The sequence below is a fragment of the Carassius carassius genome, chromosome 28 (assembly GCF_963082965.1).
Source record: "Carassius carassius chromosome 28, fCarCar2.1, whole genome shotgun sequence".
Taxonomy (NCBI): domain Eukaryota; kingdom Metazoa; phylum Chordata; class Actinopteri; order Cypriniformes; family Cyprinidae; genus Carassius; species Carassius carassius.
The window spans coordinates 2,706,533-2,722,368 of NC_081782.1; the positions used below are offsets into that span (position 1 = coordinate 2,706,533).

General features: G+C 38.4%; 1 protein-coding gene across 1 annotated transcript in view; it reads left to right on the forward strand.

The window, feature by feature from the left end:
* The first annotated feature begins 2,031 nt into the window (after positions 1-2,031).
* Positions 2,032-15,836, forward strand: part of LOC132107704 (metabotropic glutamate receptor 5-like) — a 63,418-nt gene continuing 49,613 nt past the window's right edge. Inside the window, exons 1-2 of the mRNA XM_059513858.1 lie at positions 2,032-2,238; positions 10,489-11,415. Of these exons, the coding sequence (XP_059369841.1) occupies positions 10,653-11,415 (763 nt within the window). The 5' untranslated portion in view covers positions 2,032-2,238; positions 10,489-10,652. The remainder of the gene's footprint in view (positions 2,239-10,488; positions 11,416-15,836) is intronic.

Genomic DNA, 15,836 nt, shown 5'->3' on the forward strand with positions numbered 1-15,836 from the left:
TCATTTGTTTACCTATAGAACTATATTGGGATTTATATTTGGAAAAATAGTCCATATTTGACCCAAAGTTAGGTTGAAACCACCCAGCATTTTTTTCTGACAGCTCCACAATACACATAAAACATGAAAACAATCAAATATATATATATATATATATATATATATATATATATATATATATATATATATATATATATATATATATATATATATATATATATATATATTTGCAGTATGTGTTTGCTTTTGTTGGGGAAGACCTGAAAGCTGGCTGGGTTTAAGCGTGGGCTTAATGTTCAGCATATTGTTTACGCTTTTTTAGATGTTTGCATGTGAATATGGAAGCAGATTTTCCGCTGTAATCCTTCTTGTGGTGGGCGGCTCACTAAACATCACCCCAGTCAGACATTTTAGAGAAATGCTACGGGAAATTGTGAGATTAAGAAGATTACCTGGTTTGTTTGGATTTGAACCAGTAGTTGGTCTTTTCCCAAGAATAGCTACTGAGGCTAGTTGTCCTAGTTTATGGTCTTCTCGGTAAAGTAGTGGGCGAAAACCGAAAAGGTATAAATTAAGACTTTTAGTGAGTAATGTTAAATTTAGAGATATAGCCTATATAGAGAGATTTAAGAGGAAGGCTATCCATATTGTGGTAAACATCACAGGAAGCTGCTGGAGTGGCTTTGCCCTTTTAATGGTCGTTAATCCCGCGCGCAGTTGGCGGGAACATTAATCCCGCGCGAAGTAGAGGCCACTTTGACTAAAAAGCCCCATCCTGTAAAGCAGCCACCGCTTTATCTACTCGTTCCCGCACATATGATGACGCACGGTTAGGTTACGAGAGATTTCTAGCGTCGAGCCGCGCAGTTTTGTGTTTTAAACTGTTGGTGTGAAAACGAGCGGGAAGATGAAGCCACTGTTGCGCGACTAAGATTGTGCCGTTGCCATGGTAAAAAAAAAAGTGGATTAGCAGAAGTGATGCTCTCTTCCAGATCGGGTATACACTTTAGCGACGTCATGCTGGTTCGAAATAAACCCAGAAAATAAAGTTTGCTGATAAGGTGAGTAACTTAACTTTGCTCTATGTATAAATTTCAGAAAAAAATGTGTATACGTATATTTAATAAAATAAAATAATCGACTTTTCCCTTTTTATTTAGTCTGCTAAATATCCATATCGATATCCATATCCATATTTTTTAAGTACATATTAAATTAATACAGTATCTTATTTTTTTATGATTATGATAATAAATTAAAATAATATAATAAAAATTACTAGATTATAAGATCAAGCATCCATAGCAGACCTTTTTGTCTGAAATGGTAAAAAGGTAAAAAATCTGGAAGCAGTGACACCGGAAGCCTCACATTCAAGTAACAAATGGCCGGCTCTTACATTCAGGTTGTTAAAAGACGATGTTTTGAAAAATCTTTGGGTGACCCCAACGTTCTTCATAAAACCTTCTTTTATGTTCCACTTAAAATAGAAAGTCACACATGTTTGTAACGTAATGAAGAAGATCAAATAATGACAGAGTGTTTATTTTTGAAAGCATTTTGCAGCAATTTTTTTCAGTCATTTTCCATCTTTATACTGTCACACTGGTGTTCATTTACCCTTTACAGCTTTAAATCTGCTGTATTAATTAAACATCATCTCTTAGACTTTGAAAGGGGGTAACTTGCATTTCAGTCCCGAATAGTGAAGTGCCACAAGGTGGTGGTATTCCTCTGGTTTGTGTCTGGTGGGGTACCGCAGGGATTGGTGTGGGGCCCCTTACATTTTTAAAACATATGCGATCTTGCACCTTGTCACTCACAAACAAGCACTCCTAACGCACTAACTGCGTTAGAGCCTCATCCATTAATTCACAATAGAAGAAAAGCATGTTTAGCAAACAGCTCCATGGTCGTTTGTTTCGTGTTTAAACATTCAGTGATAAAATAATCACTGTTTGACACTAGATGTGAGGAGGAGAGGAGAAGCGCACGCTTGCAGGTGCCACGGCTGGTTGGAGCCAGTCTCGGGGTTCACTGGTGGGAGGGGTTGAGTCTCGGGCTGGGATGTGTGTTCCTGATCACGCTCCGGCAGTGTTAGTGCGTGATAAGAAGACACTACAGCTGTGGCTCTCTGGTGCCCCGCCGTTTACCGGGCTACCGGCCCCAAATCTCCGACGATACACCTGTGGAAAGCACGCGCCATTCGTGTCCTTAGTGGATTGTGGCGCTGGGCAGGTAAGAACCGTCACCAGAACACCACCACGTACAACCTGTGCACGGACAAACGCTCTGCGCGCGAGTTTGGGTCTGTGGAAGCGATGATGTTCTGGAATGAGGAACGCGCGCTCTCATTCTGTGTTTAGCACTCTGCAAATTATCCACCGACCGCGAGAATATCGGTTGTATGGGTACCAGTATGACTTACTGGGAATGTATCACATGTAATTTCATATGCATTGCATGTGTGACTTGGTACGAATGTTTTTTTTTTTTTTTTTTTTATCAAATTTTTATTTATTTTTTCCTTTAGGGAAAAACATACAGACATGCTTCACAGAAATAGAATATAAATGTATAAATACATCCATTTACATACATGCCTATACATAAGCATATATAATGAAGCATAATTAACATAAAAAAAAAAAAGAAAAAAAAAATAATAATGATAATAATAATAAAAAGAAACAAAATAAAATAAAAATAAATAAAATCCCATGTGGAACCCACCCGCCCCTTGGATCCCGATCCCCATATCTCACTCGCAGATTAAATCTAAAGCCCACGGAGAGTGGTCAGCAAAGAGTGCCAAGCCTCTATTGCTGACTCTTTGGCACCGTGGACTCTAGCTATTGACAACTCCAAGTAAACAATATCCAAATACATTAAAAGCCAAGCTCGAAAGCAGAGTGAGTGTGGAGGTTTCCAGCGTGTGGCAAGTAGTTTTTTAGCAGCTGTAAGTCCAGCCAACAATGCTCTTTTCTTGTCCAGTGTCAATCCCAACTTTGACAAATCATTCAAAATAAGTGTAGCAGGCGTACAAGGCAGTCTAATCTTAAACAACTTAGAGAGGTTAAAGGCAATCATCTTCCAAAATTCAGCCACTGGGGAACATTCCCAGAACATGTGAAAGTAACTGCCAGTCACTTTAGCAGAACAGAAAGTACAAGTAGGATCGTCAATAACCTTCATTAAATGAAGCTTCCTAGGGGTGAAATAAACCCTATGTACAAAATTATAATGAATTTGCTGGTGATCAGGGTTTCTGGATGATAAACCTATATTGATCCACACTTTATCCCAATCAAATGCGGGTGACAAATCTGGAACATCTCTCCTCCACACTGTGTCCAACGCCAGAGGTCTATAAGCATATCGCAGCAAGAGCCAATAGAGTCTTGATACAAAACCCCTAGTGCTCCCGACAGAGTAAAACAATTTTCGAATTGGATGTGATGTGAGCGGAGCTTGTAAGGGGGCACCGTTGCTTTTTAGAGTCGATCTCAACTGCAAATAAAAGAAAAAGGAGGTACGTGGTATACCATGCTTGATGCAAATATTTTGAAAAGTAAGTAACCCCGTCTCCCCATAAATATCCCCAAGTGTACAAATGTTTTTTTTTTCCCAATCAGGAAATCGAATATGACAACCGCCAATCAGCAATCTCTCATTGTTAAATATTGGAAAGTGTGGGTCCCAGATAGAAAAACAACCAGCCAATTTCTCCACCCTCCTCCATACCAAAAGTAAATATGAAATCATGGGACCAAATTTCAAACGGCATTGATGGGGTGAGATTTTTGCATACAAAATATTAGTAAAAGAATATGGAGCTATCATCCGTTCCTCTAAAGTTCGCCAAGAGACTTGAGCATCAGGGTGAAACCAGGATAGAAGAGGTCTAAGTGTGAAGGCCCACTCATAGAACTTAAAATTTGGGAGAGACAGGCCACCAGCCTGCCTTTCTCGCTGCATGGTGGTGAGCTTAATACGAGGTCGTTTGCCATGCCACAGAAATTTACTTATTGCTGAGTGCAATTTGCCCCAATATTTAGGGGGTGGGGGAAGGGGGAGCATTGAGCTGACAAAATTGATTCTGGGCAGAACATTCATTTTAATTATGGCTACCCTGCCACGGAGCGAATTTGGAAGGTTAGACCACCTGTCCAGATCCGCCACCACTTTGTTAAGTGTTTTAGAAAAATTGTTTTTAATAATTGTCTGTATGGAGGAATAGATGTCTATCCCCAGATAAGTGAAGTTATTAGTAACTGGAATAGATGCAGGGATGGGAGTATTGCACATTGCCTGATTTAAGGGTAGTAAAGCTGATTTCTGCCAGTTAATTTTGAAGCCAGAGAGCTTGCCATAAAGATCGAAGGTAGACAAAATATGTGGGATACATTGCACTGGGTTATTTATATACAATAAAATATCATCAGCATAAAGTGAAACATGGTGGTGTGTACCTCTAATGGAAATTGGAGAGATTGTGGGAGAACCACGGATAGCTTGTGCCAGTGGCTCAAGAGAAAGGGCGAATAACAGAGGGCTAAGAGGACATCCTTGTCTTGATCCTCTCAAGACAGCAAATGGGGAGGAGCTAATTTTGCCCGTAAGTACTACAGCTGTTGGGTTTTTATACAGGACCTTAATCATATTAATAAACGGCAAACCAACCCCCATAACCTTTAGCACTGCCCACAGAAATGGCCACTCCAGGCGGTCAAAGGCCTTCATTGCATCTAGTGAAAGGACAGCAGCAGGGGAATTTAAATCTTGAGCATCATGTATAATGTGTAATAGTCTTCTAACATTATCTGTAGCAAGTCTAGACTTTATAAACCCAGTTTGATCACTATGTACCAGTTCTGTCATATGGCCTTGAAGCCGACGGGCCAGTAATTTTGCGTAAATCTTTAAATCTGCATTTAAAAGCGAAAGAGGCCTGTAGCTGGCGCAATCAGCTGGATCCTTTCCTTTTTTAAGAAGCAGTGAAATTAATGCAGAATTAACATCCCTAGAAAATGATCCCTCTCTAACAGAATATAAAATCATCTCCAGTAAAAGCGGGCCAATCTGGGGCCAAAAAGTAAGATAAAATTCGGGTGGTATTCCGTCTGGACCTGGTGATCTACCTTTACGCATGTCCCTAGCAGCTGTCTCGCACTCCTGTAATGTGATTGGTTGATCTAATTTTATGGCGTCATCATTACTGAGATGAGATAGTTTAACATCTTTCAGGAAATTATTGCAGACATCTTTATCAAAATTATTTTCCGAATTATATAACTCCTGATAGAAGGAGGCAAAAACAGCATTTACTTTCTTTGGGTCACATTGTATAGTGTTATTTTTGTCTTTAATGCAAAAGATATCAGCAAAGTGCTCATCCGTCCGAAGTTTCATTGCCAGTAAGCGACTGGGTTTTGAGGAGTTAAAATAATAAGTTTGTCTGGTTTTGTGCATGAGGAATTCTGAACGACGCCTCAGAAGAGAGTTAATCTCTTTTTTGATCAATTCCTTTTGTAGGGCTGTGTAATCATTAAAATTATGTTGCAGGGAAGCATCAAGGGACGTATATTTTAATTCTAAAGCTTCCAATTTAGCTGCATGAGCTTTGTTTTGTGTTGAGGCATATAAAGTGGTATTACTCCTTATAAAGCCTTTTATGGCCTCCCAAAGAATCCTTGGATCGAGAACAGAGCCAACATTAAAGTCCAAAAATTCACTAAAATTTGTTTCAAACTGAGCTTTGAAAGACTCATCTCGCAGTAAAGAAGTATTAAGACGCCATCTGGGGGCTTTAGTGGAAAATGGGCGAACCTTGACTGAACAACATATGGGTTTGTGATCAGACCAGGTCACCGGAATGTAATGCGCATTTTGAATATTTTGAAATAAATCTTTTGAGGCAAAGATAAAATCTAGTCTCGAAAAGGATTTATGTCTCCCTGAGTAAAAAGAATAGTCTTTTAAAGAAGGGTTTAACAAACGCCAGATATCGACCATGCCCGTTTCGGATGCCCAGTGGCGCAACGCCTCAGATGCAAGATGTTGGTCTTTAGTCTCGCTGCCGCCTGTTCTGTCCATGCTGCTGTCCCACACCGCATTGAAATCAGCCCCAAGAACTAAGTGAAATCCTGTAAGATCAAGCAAGGATTTAGTTAATAGATGGAAAAAGGTACGATCAAATACATTAGGGGCATAAGCAGAAATAAGTGCAATGTTTTTCCCATCCATACAGATCCTTGCTATAGCTATCCGCCCTGCATCATCTGCCCAAGAGTCAATCATATCAAATTTTAGTTTACGTTTACACAATACCATTACCCCTTTAGATTTTGTTGCTGCAGATGAAGTTGCAATAGAATGATAAAACTTATTGGCTAATCGACCCACATCTTTGCCCAATAAATGTGATTCCTGAATCATAGCAAAGTCTATATTTTTCTTACGAAAAAATTCTAGTACAGTGGTTCTTTTGTGCGGAACGTTCAGACCCCTGGCGTTGACTGAAATAAGGTTAAGAGCTGTCATATGCTAGAAGGCTTTGTGAAAAACAAAGAAAGAGGAAAAAAAAAAAGAAAGAGTTGTCCCAACAACAGCACGAGAGAGAACCGGATCCATAAAAGAGAAACACCCAAAAAAAAGAAAAAAAAAAAAAAAAAAAAAAAAAAAAAAAAAAAAAAAAAAAAAAAAAAAAAAAAAAAAAAACCGAAGAGGAAGGTGAGGAAGCTGAAACTGTCGAACCTTCCTGAAAATCCACAACTGGATAACTAACTCAGAGAACTTTCTGACCACTCAAGTGCGGCAGCAGCGCCACCCATCAGCAAACAACTGAACAGCAGTAGTGTGAACACATTAAAGACATCCGCCATCTAACAGCGGTGCTATATCGTTAACAGACACGAAATCTACAGACCCCCTACCCAACATAACCTGCACACATGACTTATAACTCGGGCAGACAAAGAAGGAGAGAGAGGGGAAAAAAAAAAAAAAAAAAAAAAAAAAAAAAAAAAAAAAAAAAAAAAAAAAAAAAAAAAAAAAAAAAAAAAAAAAAAAAAAAAAAAAAAAAAAAAAAAAAAAAAAAAAATACTGTTACCAATATGCCCAGTCTACAAATTGTGATAAAAAATACCACTGCAAAAATAATATTAAAGGCAATAAATGAATAAAGTGGGAGACATGCAGTGAAGTATATTATAGATAGTGATGCGAGACAAACATCAAAAATAGTTAATATTGATAATAAAAAATAATAAAATAAAATAAAAACTCCAGCTTTATAAAATTCGGAATGCTAGTTTAAATGGACATCAGAGGAAAAACAGGAAAAACGGACATATATTGTATATAATCTTGCCCGAATCAGTCTTAAAGTTTCAAAAAAAAAAAAAAAAAAAAAAAAAAAAAAAAAAAAAAAAAAAAAAAAAAAAAAAAAAAAAAAAAAAAAAAAATATATGTAGGCCTATATGTAACAAATAAAAATAAAATAAAAAATAAAGAACGGGGAGGAATATCACCGCTAACGTTAATGGCCGGGGATAAGAATGATTGTTCTGCTTAACATTTTAGAGGTTTTTGATGCATATCAAGGCCTTCTTATGATCTTCAAAACGATGCTTAACTCCACCCGGCGTTGTAAATGAAAGCACTGCAGGATAGCCGATGCCAAACGGGATTTTGGCTGAGTGAAGCAGGCGTTTACACTCCAGGAAGGAATGTCTTCGCTCCTGCGTGGCCTTCGAGAAATCTTGATAGAAGCTTATCTTGTTGTTCTGCCAACGGACATCCCCGATTTCTCTAGCGAGTTGTCTCACCCGTTCCTTCTGTTGAAACCTCAAGAACCGCACGATAAATGGCCTTGGAGGGGCACCGGGCTTGGCAGGTAGAAACGACCGGTGAGCACGCTCCAGATCTAAGCCCCCTTGAAATTCAGCATGAAGGACTTCGGGGAGAGTGGCCTTCAAAAACGATACAGCATCTTTATCCTCCACACGTTCCGGAAACCCATAAATGCGTAAATTAACTCGCCTGTCCCGATCCTCGTATTCAGTTAGTTTGGCGTTCAATTTTTCAACCTCCAAAGCAGAAGCCGGGGGGGCGACGCTGCGCTGCTTCTCCGCCTCCTCTAACATATCGAGACGCACCTCCGCGCTATTTATCCTGGTTAGCATGTCGGCCAGCTTACCCTCCATCGCCTCAACTGCTCTTCTCGTTTCTGTGACGTCCTTGCGAATATCTGCAAAGTGTTTAGCTTGCTCATCTGATAGTTTTTGAAGAAGCTCGTGAATTTTAGCAGTCGAGATGGACTCATCCGCATCTTCACGTGCTGGGGATACAGGAGAGGCGTAGGCAGCTTTTGAGCTAGCGGTAGCCCTAGCACTTTGCTGATGTTGAGACGCATTTTCGTTTTTCCGGGGATTTGGCATATCGAAAGTGGTTGACGCTTATTAAGGCAACTTGCGGGGGAAAAAAACAATGCAATAAACTGCGGATGCCTATATATTCACACAAAATGTTATCTCGTGGCGCTGCAGCCCTCAACCTAATCAGCCATCTTGCTCGGCGTCATCACGTGACCCCCTGACTTGGTACGAATGTTATATTTGCAATGTTAAATATGCAATGTATTATCAAGACTGAGGAGATACAGGAGGTTGTTTATTAAGAGATGTATTTGAGCACATGGAGTTCTGTGGCCACTGCAGTGTGATGCGTTTCAGCACCGCGGACAGCGCAAAGCTCCCGTACTGTCGGTGATCAACGGCAAGGTCGTTCACTCTCATCCGTCCCGTTCGATCTTAGAGTGGAGCCCTCTCCCCTATCAGCCTGACATTTGCATTCATTTGAATGAAGTGTGCATTAAATGCCAGCACGATTTCAATGGTGCTGGCATTTAATTTCAATGCGAATGGCTGATATTGGCGAGGTTTTTGTGGGATGGCAGTTTGATTCTCCCTCCTATTGTTTCTTTTATGCCGGAGGCAGAAGGATGGTTCGGTGTGATGCATTAGTTATTTTCACTTCCATACAGATCTTGCCATAATATTTTATTCAAAAGCGAAGCAGCTTTTCATCACCTCTCTAATGGACCCCACATTTGAACGAGGACCCAGGGTCCAATCTGCAGTTTGGCAGATAAAACCAGCCCTTGAATGCAGTTGAATGTGGGAATTCATTTATGCTGGTCTTTATTTGTATGATGCCATTGCTCTGAGACTAAAATTAGTTGCTTGTGAAAACCACGCAGTGCAGCTCAATTCATTCTGTAAATGCTCTCCTGTTTTTATTGTAAAAAATTGTCCCCTCATTTTTGGTCCCTCTGTGGTCTGCACTTGGAATGAATGGGTCTGACAGCCAATATTAGTGTTTTTTTTTTCGCGTCAATGACCTGGAAACTTTTTTGGCTATTATTGAATGTCCATTGACAGCCTTTTAGCAACGTTTTTGTTGCACTTTCAGACCCAGAACACACATTATATTCAGACAAAACATCATGGCACACTGAAACAAATGAACTTGAAACCATATACACCAAAAAAAAATAAAAAAACAATTGATGTAGAAACAGCTTTCACTCAGAAATTGAGAAGATTTTTTTCCCTTTCTGCTAAAATGAATTCATTAGTCAACCCTCTTATTCCAGAATGGTTTTATGGTGTTCAGTTGTTTACAGAGGTATACTGGTACTTTAGTTTGGACATCACACGTGTTCTGAAAGTTCCATTTTCCAAAGTAGAATTTCAACATATATTGTAAAATATGATCAATAATTCATGGCAACATGTTTTTCTATTACATCAACTCATTAAAATGATTTAACTAATGTTAACTTAATTAAAAATGTATACAATATTAAACTTAATTTAAGTTAATGCGAGTTGGAGTTAAAAAGAATTTTCACTGTTAACAATTTAGAATTTATTTTTTTGACATCATTCTGCAGGAAAGCTGTATAAAACATAATGTGAAAAAAAACTGGTGTAAAATAAAATTGTTGTAGGATTTACTTTTACCCAGAAATTGCTAGTTAATTTCACAAATAAAATATGTTTAAAGCTGTAAAGTATGTTACTTGTTTCTTTTTAATTGTTCGTTATGTTTAATAGCAATTAAAAGTAAATCATAAACCAATTTTATCACACTTGTGTTTTTTAAAAACAACTTTCCTATAGAATGATGTGATCAAATATTGAATGTAAAAGTTTAAGACTGGTGTAGAAACAATTTTTACTTAGAAATTTTTACTTAGAAAAATTTTACAAATAATAAAAAAATTGTTTAATTGTTCTAATTAATAAAAAAAATATGCAAAGACATTGAATGAAGTGTGAAATTTCAAAGCAGAAAGACTAAAATTGTATTTTCTTTGTTAAATGTGCTCTTATATTCTCAATCTAAATTTATAAATTTGAAAAATAATGTTTTGTATGTTTGTGTGGATGTAACAACTGTGTCCATCTCCTCTCGTTCAAGGTTATGAGGCCTCTCATTGCATGCCATCCCCAGCTCCAGGTTGCCACAGCAATGACCCAGCATCCGGCTCAGGGTCTTCATAGAAGCTCTCGGACAAATGACAGCAAGGTTCAAAGCCGCATAATTCCAGAATCCCCTTTTTGTGTAATCAAATACAGAAAGTTATGAGAAGGAACCAAGCAAATGAACTGAACTTCCTCACTATGATAGCATCTTTGGCCCAAACAGGAACAAAGACACGGCCTCTAATGTACTCAGAAATGGTCAGCCTGTATCTCTTTGCAATGTTGCTACTGGCGTCACTGGCAACGGCGGCACAGGCCAGCGAGCGGCGCGTCGTGGCCCACATTCCCGGCGACATCATAATCGGTGCACTCTTCTCCGTCCACCACCAGCCACCGGCTGACAAAGTGCACGAGCGCAAATGTGGGGCGGTTCGGGAGCAGTACGGCATCCAGCGTGTGGAGGCCATGATGCATACACTAGACCGAATCAACACAGACCCCAAAATCCTCCCCAACGTCACGCTGGGCTGCGAGATTCGAGACTCCTGCTGGCATTCCGCAGTCGCTCTGGAGCAAAGCATCGAGTTCATACGGGACTCGCTTGTCGCTGCCGATGAAAGTGAGGAGGCTGGGGGCGGGGCCAAGTGTGCCGATCCCAGAGCCACGCCCATGAAGGGCAAGAAGCCAATTGTAGGGCTGATCGGTCCAGGTTCGAGTTCCGTCGCCATTCAAGTGCAGAATTTACTCCAGCTGTTTAATATCCCGCAGATCGCATACTCCGCCACCAGTATGGACCTCAGCGACAAATCACTCTACAAATACTTCATGAGGGTGGTGCCATCGGACGCCCAGCAGGCCAGAGCCATGGTGGATATAGTGAAGAGATACAACTGGACCTACGTATCTGCCATCCACACAGAGGGTGAGTGTTTCATTTACATCAGCATATAATCTAGCTGAAGTCTGTGAGTCATTTCAACTGATTCATTACAAGAATCCCATCATAAGATTTGTTTGTTTGTGAATTGGATTCAGTGACAATTTCAGCTTTTTAATTTTTGATAATTCTTGCAAGAAATAGATCATAAGAGTCATTTATTTCTTTAATCAATTAAAGGAATCTGATTAAAGAATCATTCAGCAAATTATTAGATTGTTTCAACGTGTCTTTCTGAATGAATCATTGCAATAATCAAAAGAGTCTTTGGTTCGTGAATTGTGTGCAGTGACTAATTCTGTCTTTTTTACCAAAAGAAAAGATTTTTTGAGAGGATTCAAATTATTTGTCATTGATTCATTTGTTTGAGAATTGTATTTAGCTTGTAATTCATTAGACTGATTCAACTTGTGTGTCTCTTTGACCAATTAATTACAGAAATTTAATCATAAAATTAATTTAATTGTGAATCGTATTTAGCAAGTAATTAATTAGCTGATTCCACTTGTGATTCATTAGAATGATTTAACTTATGAATCTTTTTGACCAATTTTGTTATTTGTTTCAAAATTGGATTCAGCTACAGAAGTAGTCCATTTGCCTGATTCAACTTGTGATTGGTTTTGACTAATTAACACAGGAATTGGATCATCAGAGTCACTTATTTGTAAATTGTACTAAGCAAGTAATTCATTATACGAAATCAACTTGTGATTATATTTAACCAGTTTATTATAGAAATGTTTTTTTTCTTCCTGCAAGAAATTGATTAGAGTGATTCAGCTTGTGAGTCTTTTATGATCTGATTCTTTTAATGAGTACTTCATTTCTGAATCTGACTGCACTGCTCAAGCTGTTTGTTTTCCAGATGTGGTGAAATGCCATTCAATGGTGGTCTGTTGCCTGTGTATTTTATCACAGTAGTTATGTTAACATTCAATTCCAAGTGCAAACTCATAGCTAAGATATGATTTGTTTTGCTATGCTGCTTTAGATTCTGCATCAGTGCAGTGGCACACACACACACACACACACACACACACACACACACACACACACGACAGCATTGAGGCGTGATGTTCGTGGTTTCTGTTACAGAAGTGTCACATGTATTCTGTCAGTGTGGCCTCTTTTAGTGTCAGATGGGAATTGTGCGTTAAGCTGTTTGTCAAGTATGTGTTTGGACATCTGTAAAGAGCAAAAGCAAAAGAAAAACATCAGAGTGTGACTAAAATGTCTGTTGATAGGTTTGTACATCATGTAAGCATATATTTCTCCACTACAAGGTTATTATAATTTTCCTTTTCGATTTTGTGACACTTATGAGGGCAAAAAGCATAATTCAGTTTTTTAAGGCTCTTGAAAGTGTGAAATGGACTAGTATAATACATGTGCGGAATAAGAACACATAAGGTAGGTGAAGTGATTAAAACATACGAGCACAGTTCAACTGAATGATAAAGTTTAACCTCTTTACTGCATGTTGTTAACTTTCTGTTGTACTGCTGTTTTGTGTTCATCTGCTGCTCCAATTTGCTCTTTTTACATTTACTATCATTTGATTCAGTTCAGAACTTTGGAGCGGGTTCCCGAGTGTATCAGCATTTGATTTAGTGCTTTGAAGCAGGTTCGTTTTTTTAATTCAGATTGGAAGTTCGAAATGGGTTCACAAATCATTTCCTTTCATCATTTAAAACAGTGCAGTTATAAAAAAAAACTAAGGAGAAAGAAAGAATACACAAATACAAATTCCTTGAGAAAATTAGCCATTTATAATAGCAAAAGTGTAGTAATAATTTTTTATAAACTTTAAGAGGACAAAAGATCAATATAGAGATGTAGTTGTCACTGATTTAGGATTAGCAGAACTGTTCTCGTCTAGATCAACTTTAATAAAGAAAAGATAGTTTTAGAGCCAGATTTTTTGTTTATGTATGTAAAATGTGGCTAGCAAGAAACAAATGCATTAAGTTATATTTTCCTATATTCTCTTTTGAGTAGTCAAACAATCTTTAAAACATAAAGAAAAGTTAAAACACTTACAAAAATTATATTCGATGAACTCACTTCAATGACTGACTTCTTTTATAATTACATCCATAAGATTTTTGTGAAATGAATCTGTTGTTTCATATTTAAGGAGAGAACTATAGTTTCAAAGCCAGACATAGATTGTTATGATTTTCAAGGATGTAGAATTTAGTAAAGACACTATGACATGATCCTACCAATATCCAGTGACTACTAAACTGTCCTTAGCAATAATTTTGATTAAAAAAAATGAAATGTCTATTGTCTGCCGTTATGTCCCCACCAATGCCAAAATCCAACCTATGCCCTTGTGTCACATGACATTTACAGCTAAGGTGATTAACTTAAGTGAACAAATAGTGCACAGGTCAAGCAACTACTGTACCAATGAGGCATGCACTATATTCCAAGTCGTCTGAAGTCATACAGTAGTTTAGTGTGAGAAACAGTCTGAGATATAAGGCACTATTCTCCTCTTCCTCTCAAATCTCATTTGTGCAATTTAAATATGCACACGTTCAACTTTGACACATTTTTATTTGTTTGGGATCACTGACATCAGACACTGAGGGATATGTTATGGCTAAAGCATGCTGGGAAAGCACACACAGTAGTCATGGTAAATTAAGCCTAATCAGCATTCAGTACAGAATGTGTGTGTGTGTCAGAATCTGGTGGAGTGTAACCTTCACTTAAGGTCTCAAGAACTTCAGCTTTCTTCCCACGCTCGCATCCGTCTCTCTCTCTCTCTGTCTGCGCATCTCGTACCGTCTCTCTCGTCTCCTCTCAGGAATAAGCAGCTGTGGAGAGAGTTACTGAAGGTTGGAAGAGAGATTAGTTTAACTAGATTTAAAAGCAGAAAAAAGTGGTATGAAGCGAGCGCTGGAAGAGTGTGAGAGATGGAGAGGAGAGGGGCGGGTGAGTGAGTGAGAGATGGCTGTAACCGAGAGAAAGCCAAATAGCATGATTAGGAGAAGAATATTAGAGACGAGCAGAAAGAGAAATAGAATCAGTTCAGTTTGAAGAGATCTGAGGAGCTCATCATCACACACACATGCTTAGTCTTACAATGATAGTGTTCTTAGTGGAATTTGGAAATGTTCTCCAATGATGTCATGGTTCTGAATGGAACTTTTGCTCTTAAAGTGACAGTTTACCCCAAAATGAGAACTCTGTCATCATTCTGTCATCTGTGGCTCAGTGGTAGAGCATTGAGTTAGCAGCGCAAAAGGTTTTGGGTTCGATTCCCAGGGAACACACAAACTAGTAAAAAAAAAAAGTCTAGCCCGAATGCACTGTAAGTCGCTTTGGATAAAAGTGTCTGCTAAATGCATAAATCTAAATTTAGTCACAATCATGGATATAATGTGTCATTTTATTTGTGTGTGGTTTTAAGTAGCATTTATATTAAGATGCACTTATGTGCTCATTAATAAATATATATTAATATCTACACTCGCTCTTTTTTACGCAGATATTAAGTTATGTTGAGAGTAAACAGCAGAATATTTTATCTTGCAACAACCATTGCATCTTTACCAAGCATCTGGAGGTGACACAGAAACATCTTAAAGGAACAGTTCACCCAAAAACTGAGCATTTGCTAAAAATGTATTCACCTTCTTGCCATCCAAGATGTAGAAAAGTAGCATGTTAAGATTTGGAGAAATGTAGCATTGCATATGCTACAAGTCCGTCAATTAACATCTTGGTTGTAAAAACAAGTCCGTCATTTAGACATTTTTAACTTAAAATCATTGCTTCCAGCTGAAATATGTCCTCTGTGTCCATACTAACACTTTCTCCAGTAAAAAGTAATCTCACAGATCAAGCACTGTCCGAAACAGTTCAAAACAAATATGTCTGTGGGTGTTGATGTGAGAGATGACAGGAGTTAGACTCATATTTTGGCCAGAAGCAATGGTTTAACATTAAAATGCCTTAATGATGGATTTGTTTATTACAAACAATCAGCTTTTCATTTCACAAGATGTTAATTGACGGACTGGAGTGGTGTGGATTACTTGTGGATTATTGCATTGTTTTTCTGTCAGTTATTTGAATTCTGATTCTGACGGCACGCATTCACTGCAGAGGATCCACTGGTATCTGAAGATAAGTGAGGTGTTGTGGAATCATCTGAAGCGAGGTTAGTAAAGCTGTCACGTTGAAATGTTTTGGTTCTGGTTTTGAAGAGAAAGCGCTACTGCGAGGGCTTCATCATGACACAGGTCTGCTCTCTTGTCTTGTCTCGATCTGTTTCTTTTCTTTTGATGGCTTCACCTGCTTGCCTGCATTTGGGAGACTGCATTCACACACAATCACAAACACACACACCATGACGCACCTGCAAGCACTTGCTTATGCACTTGATA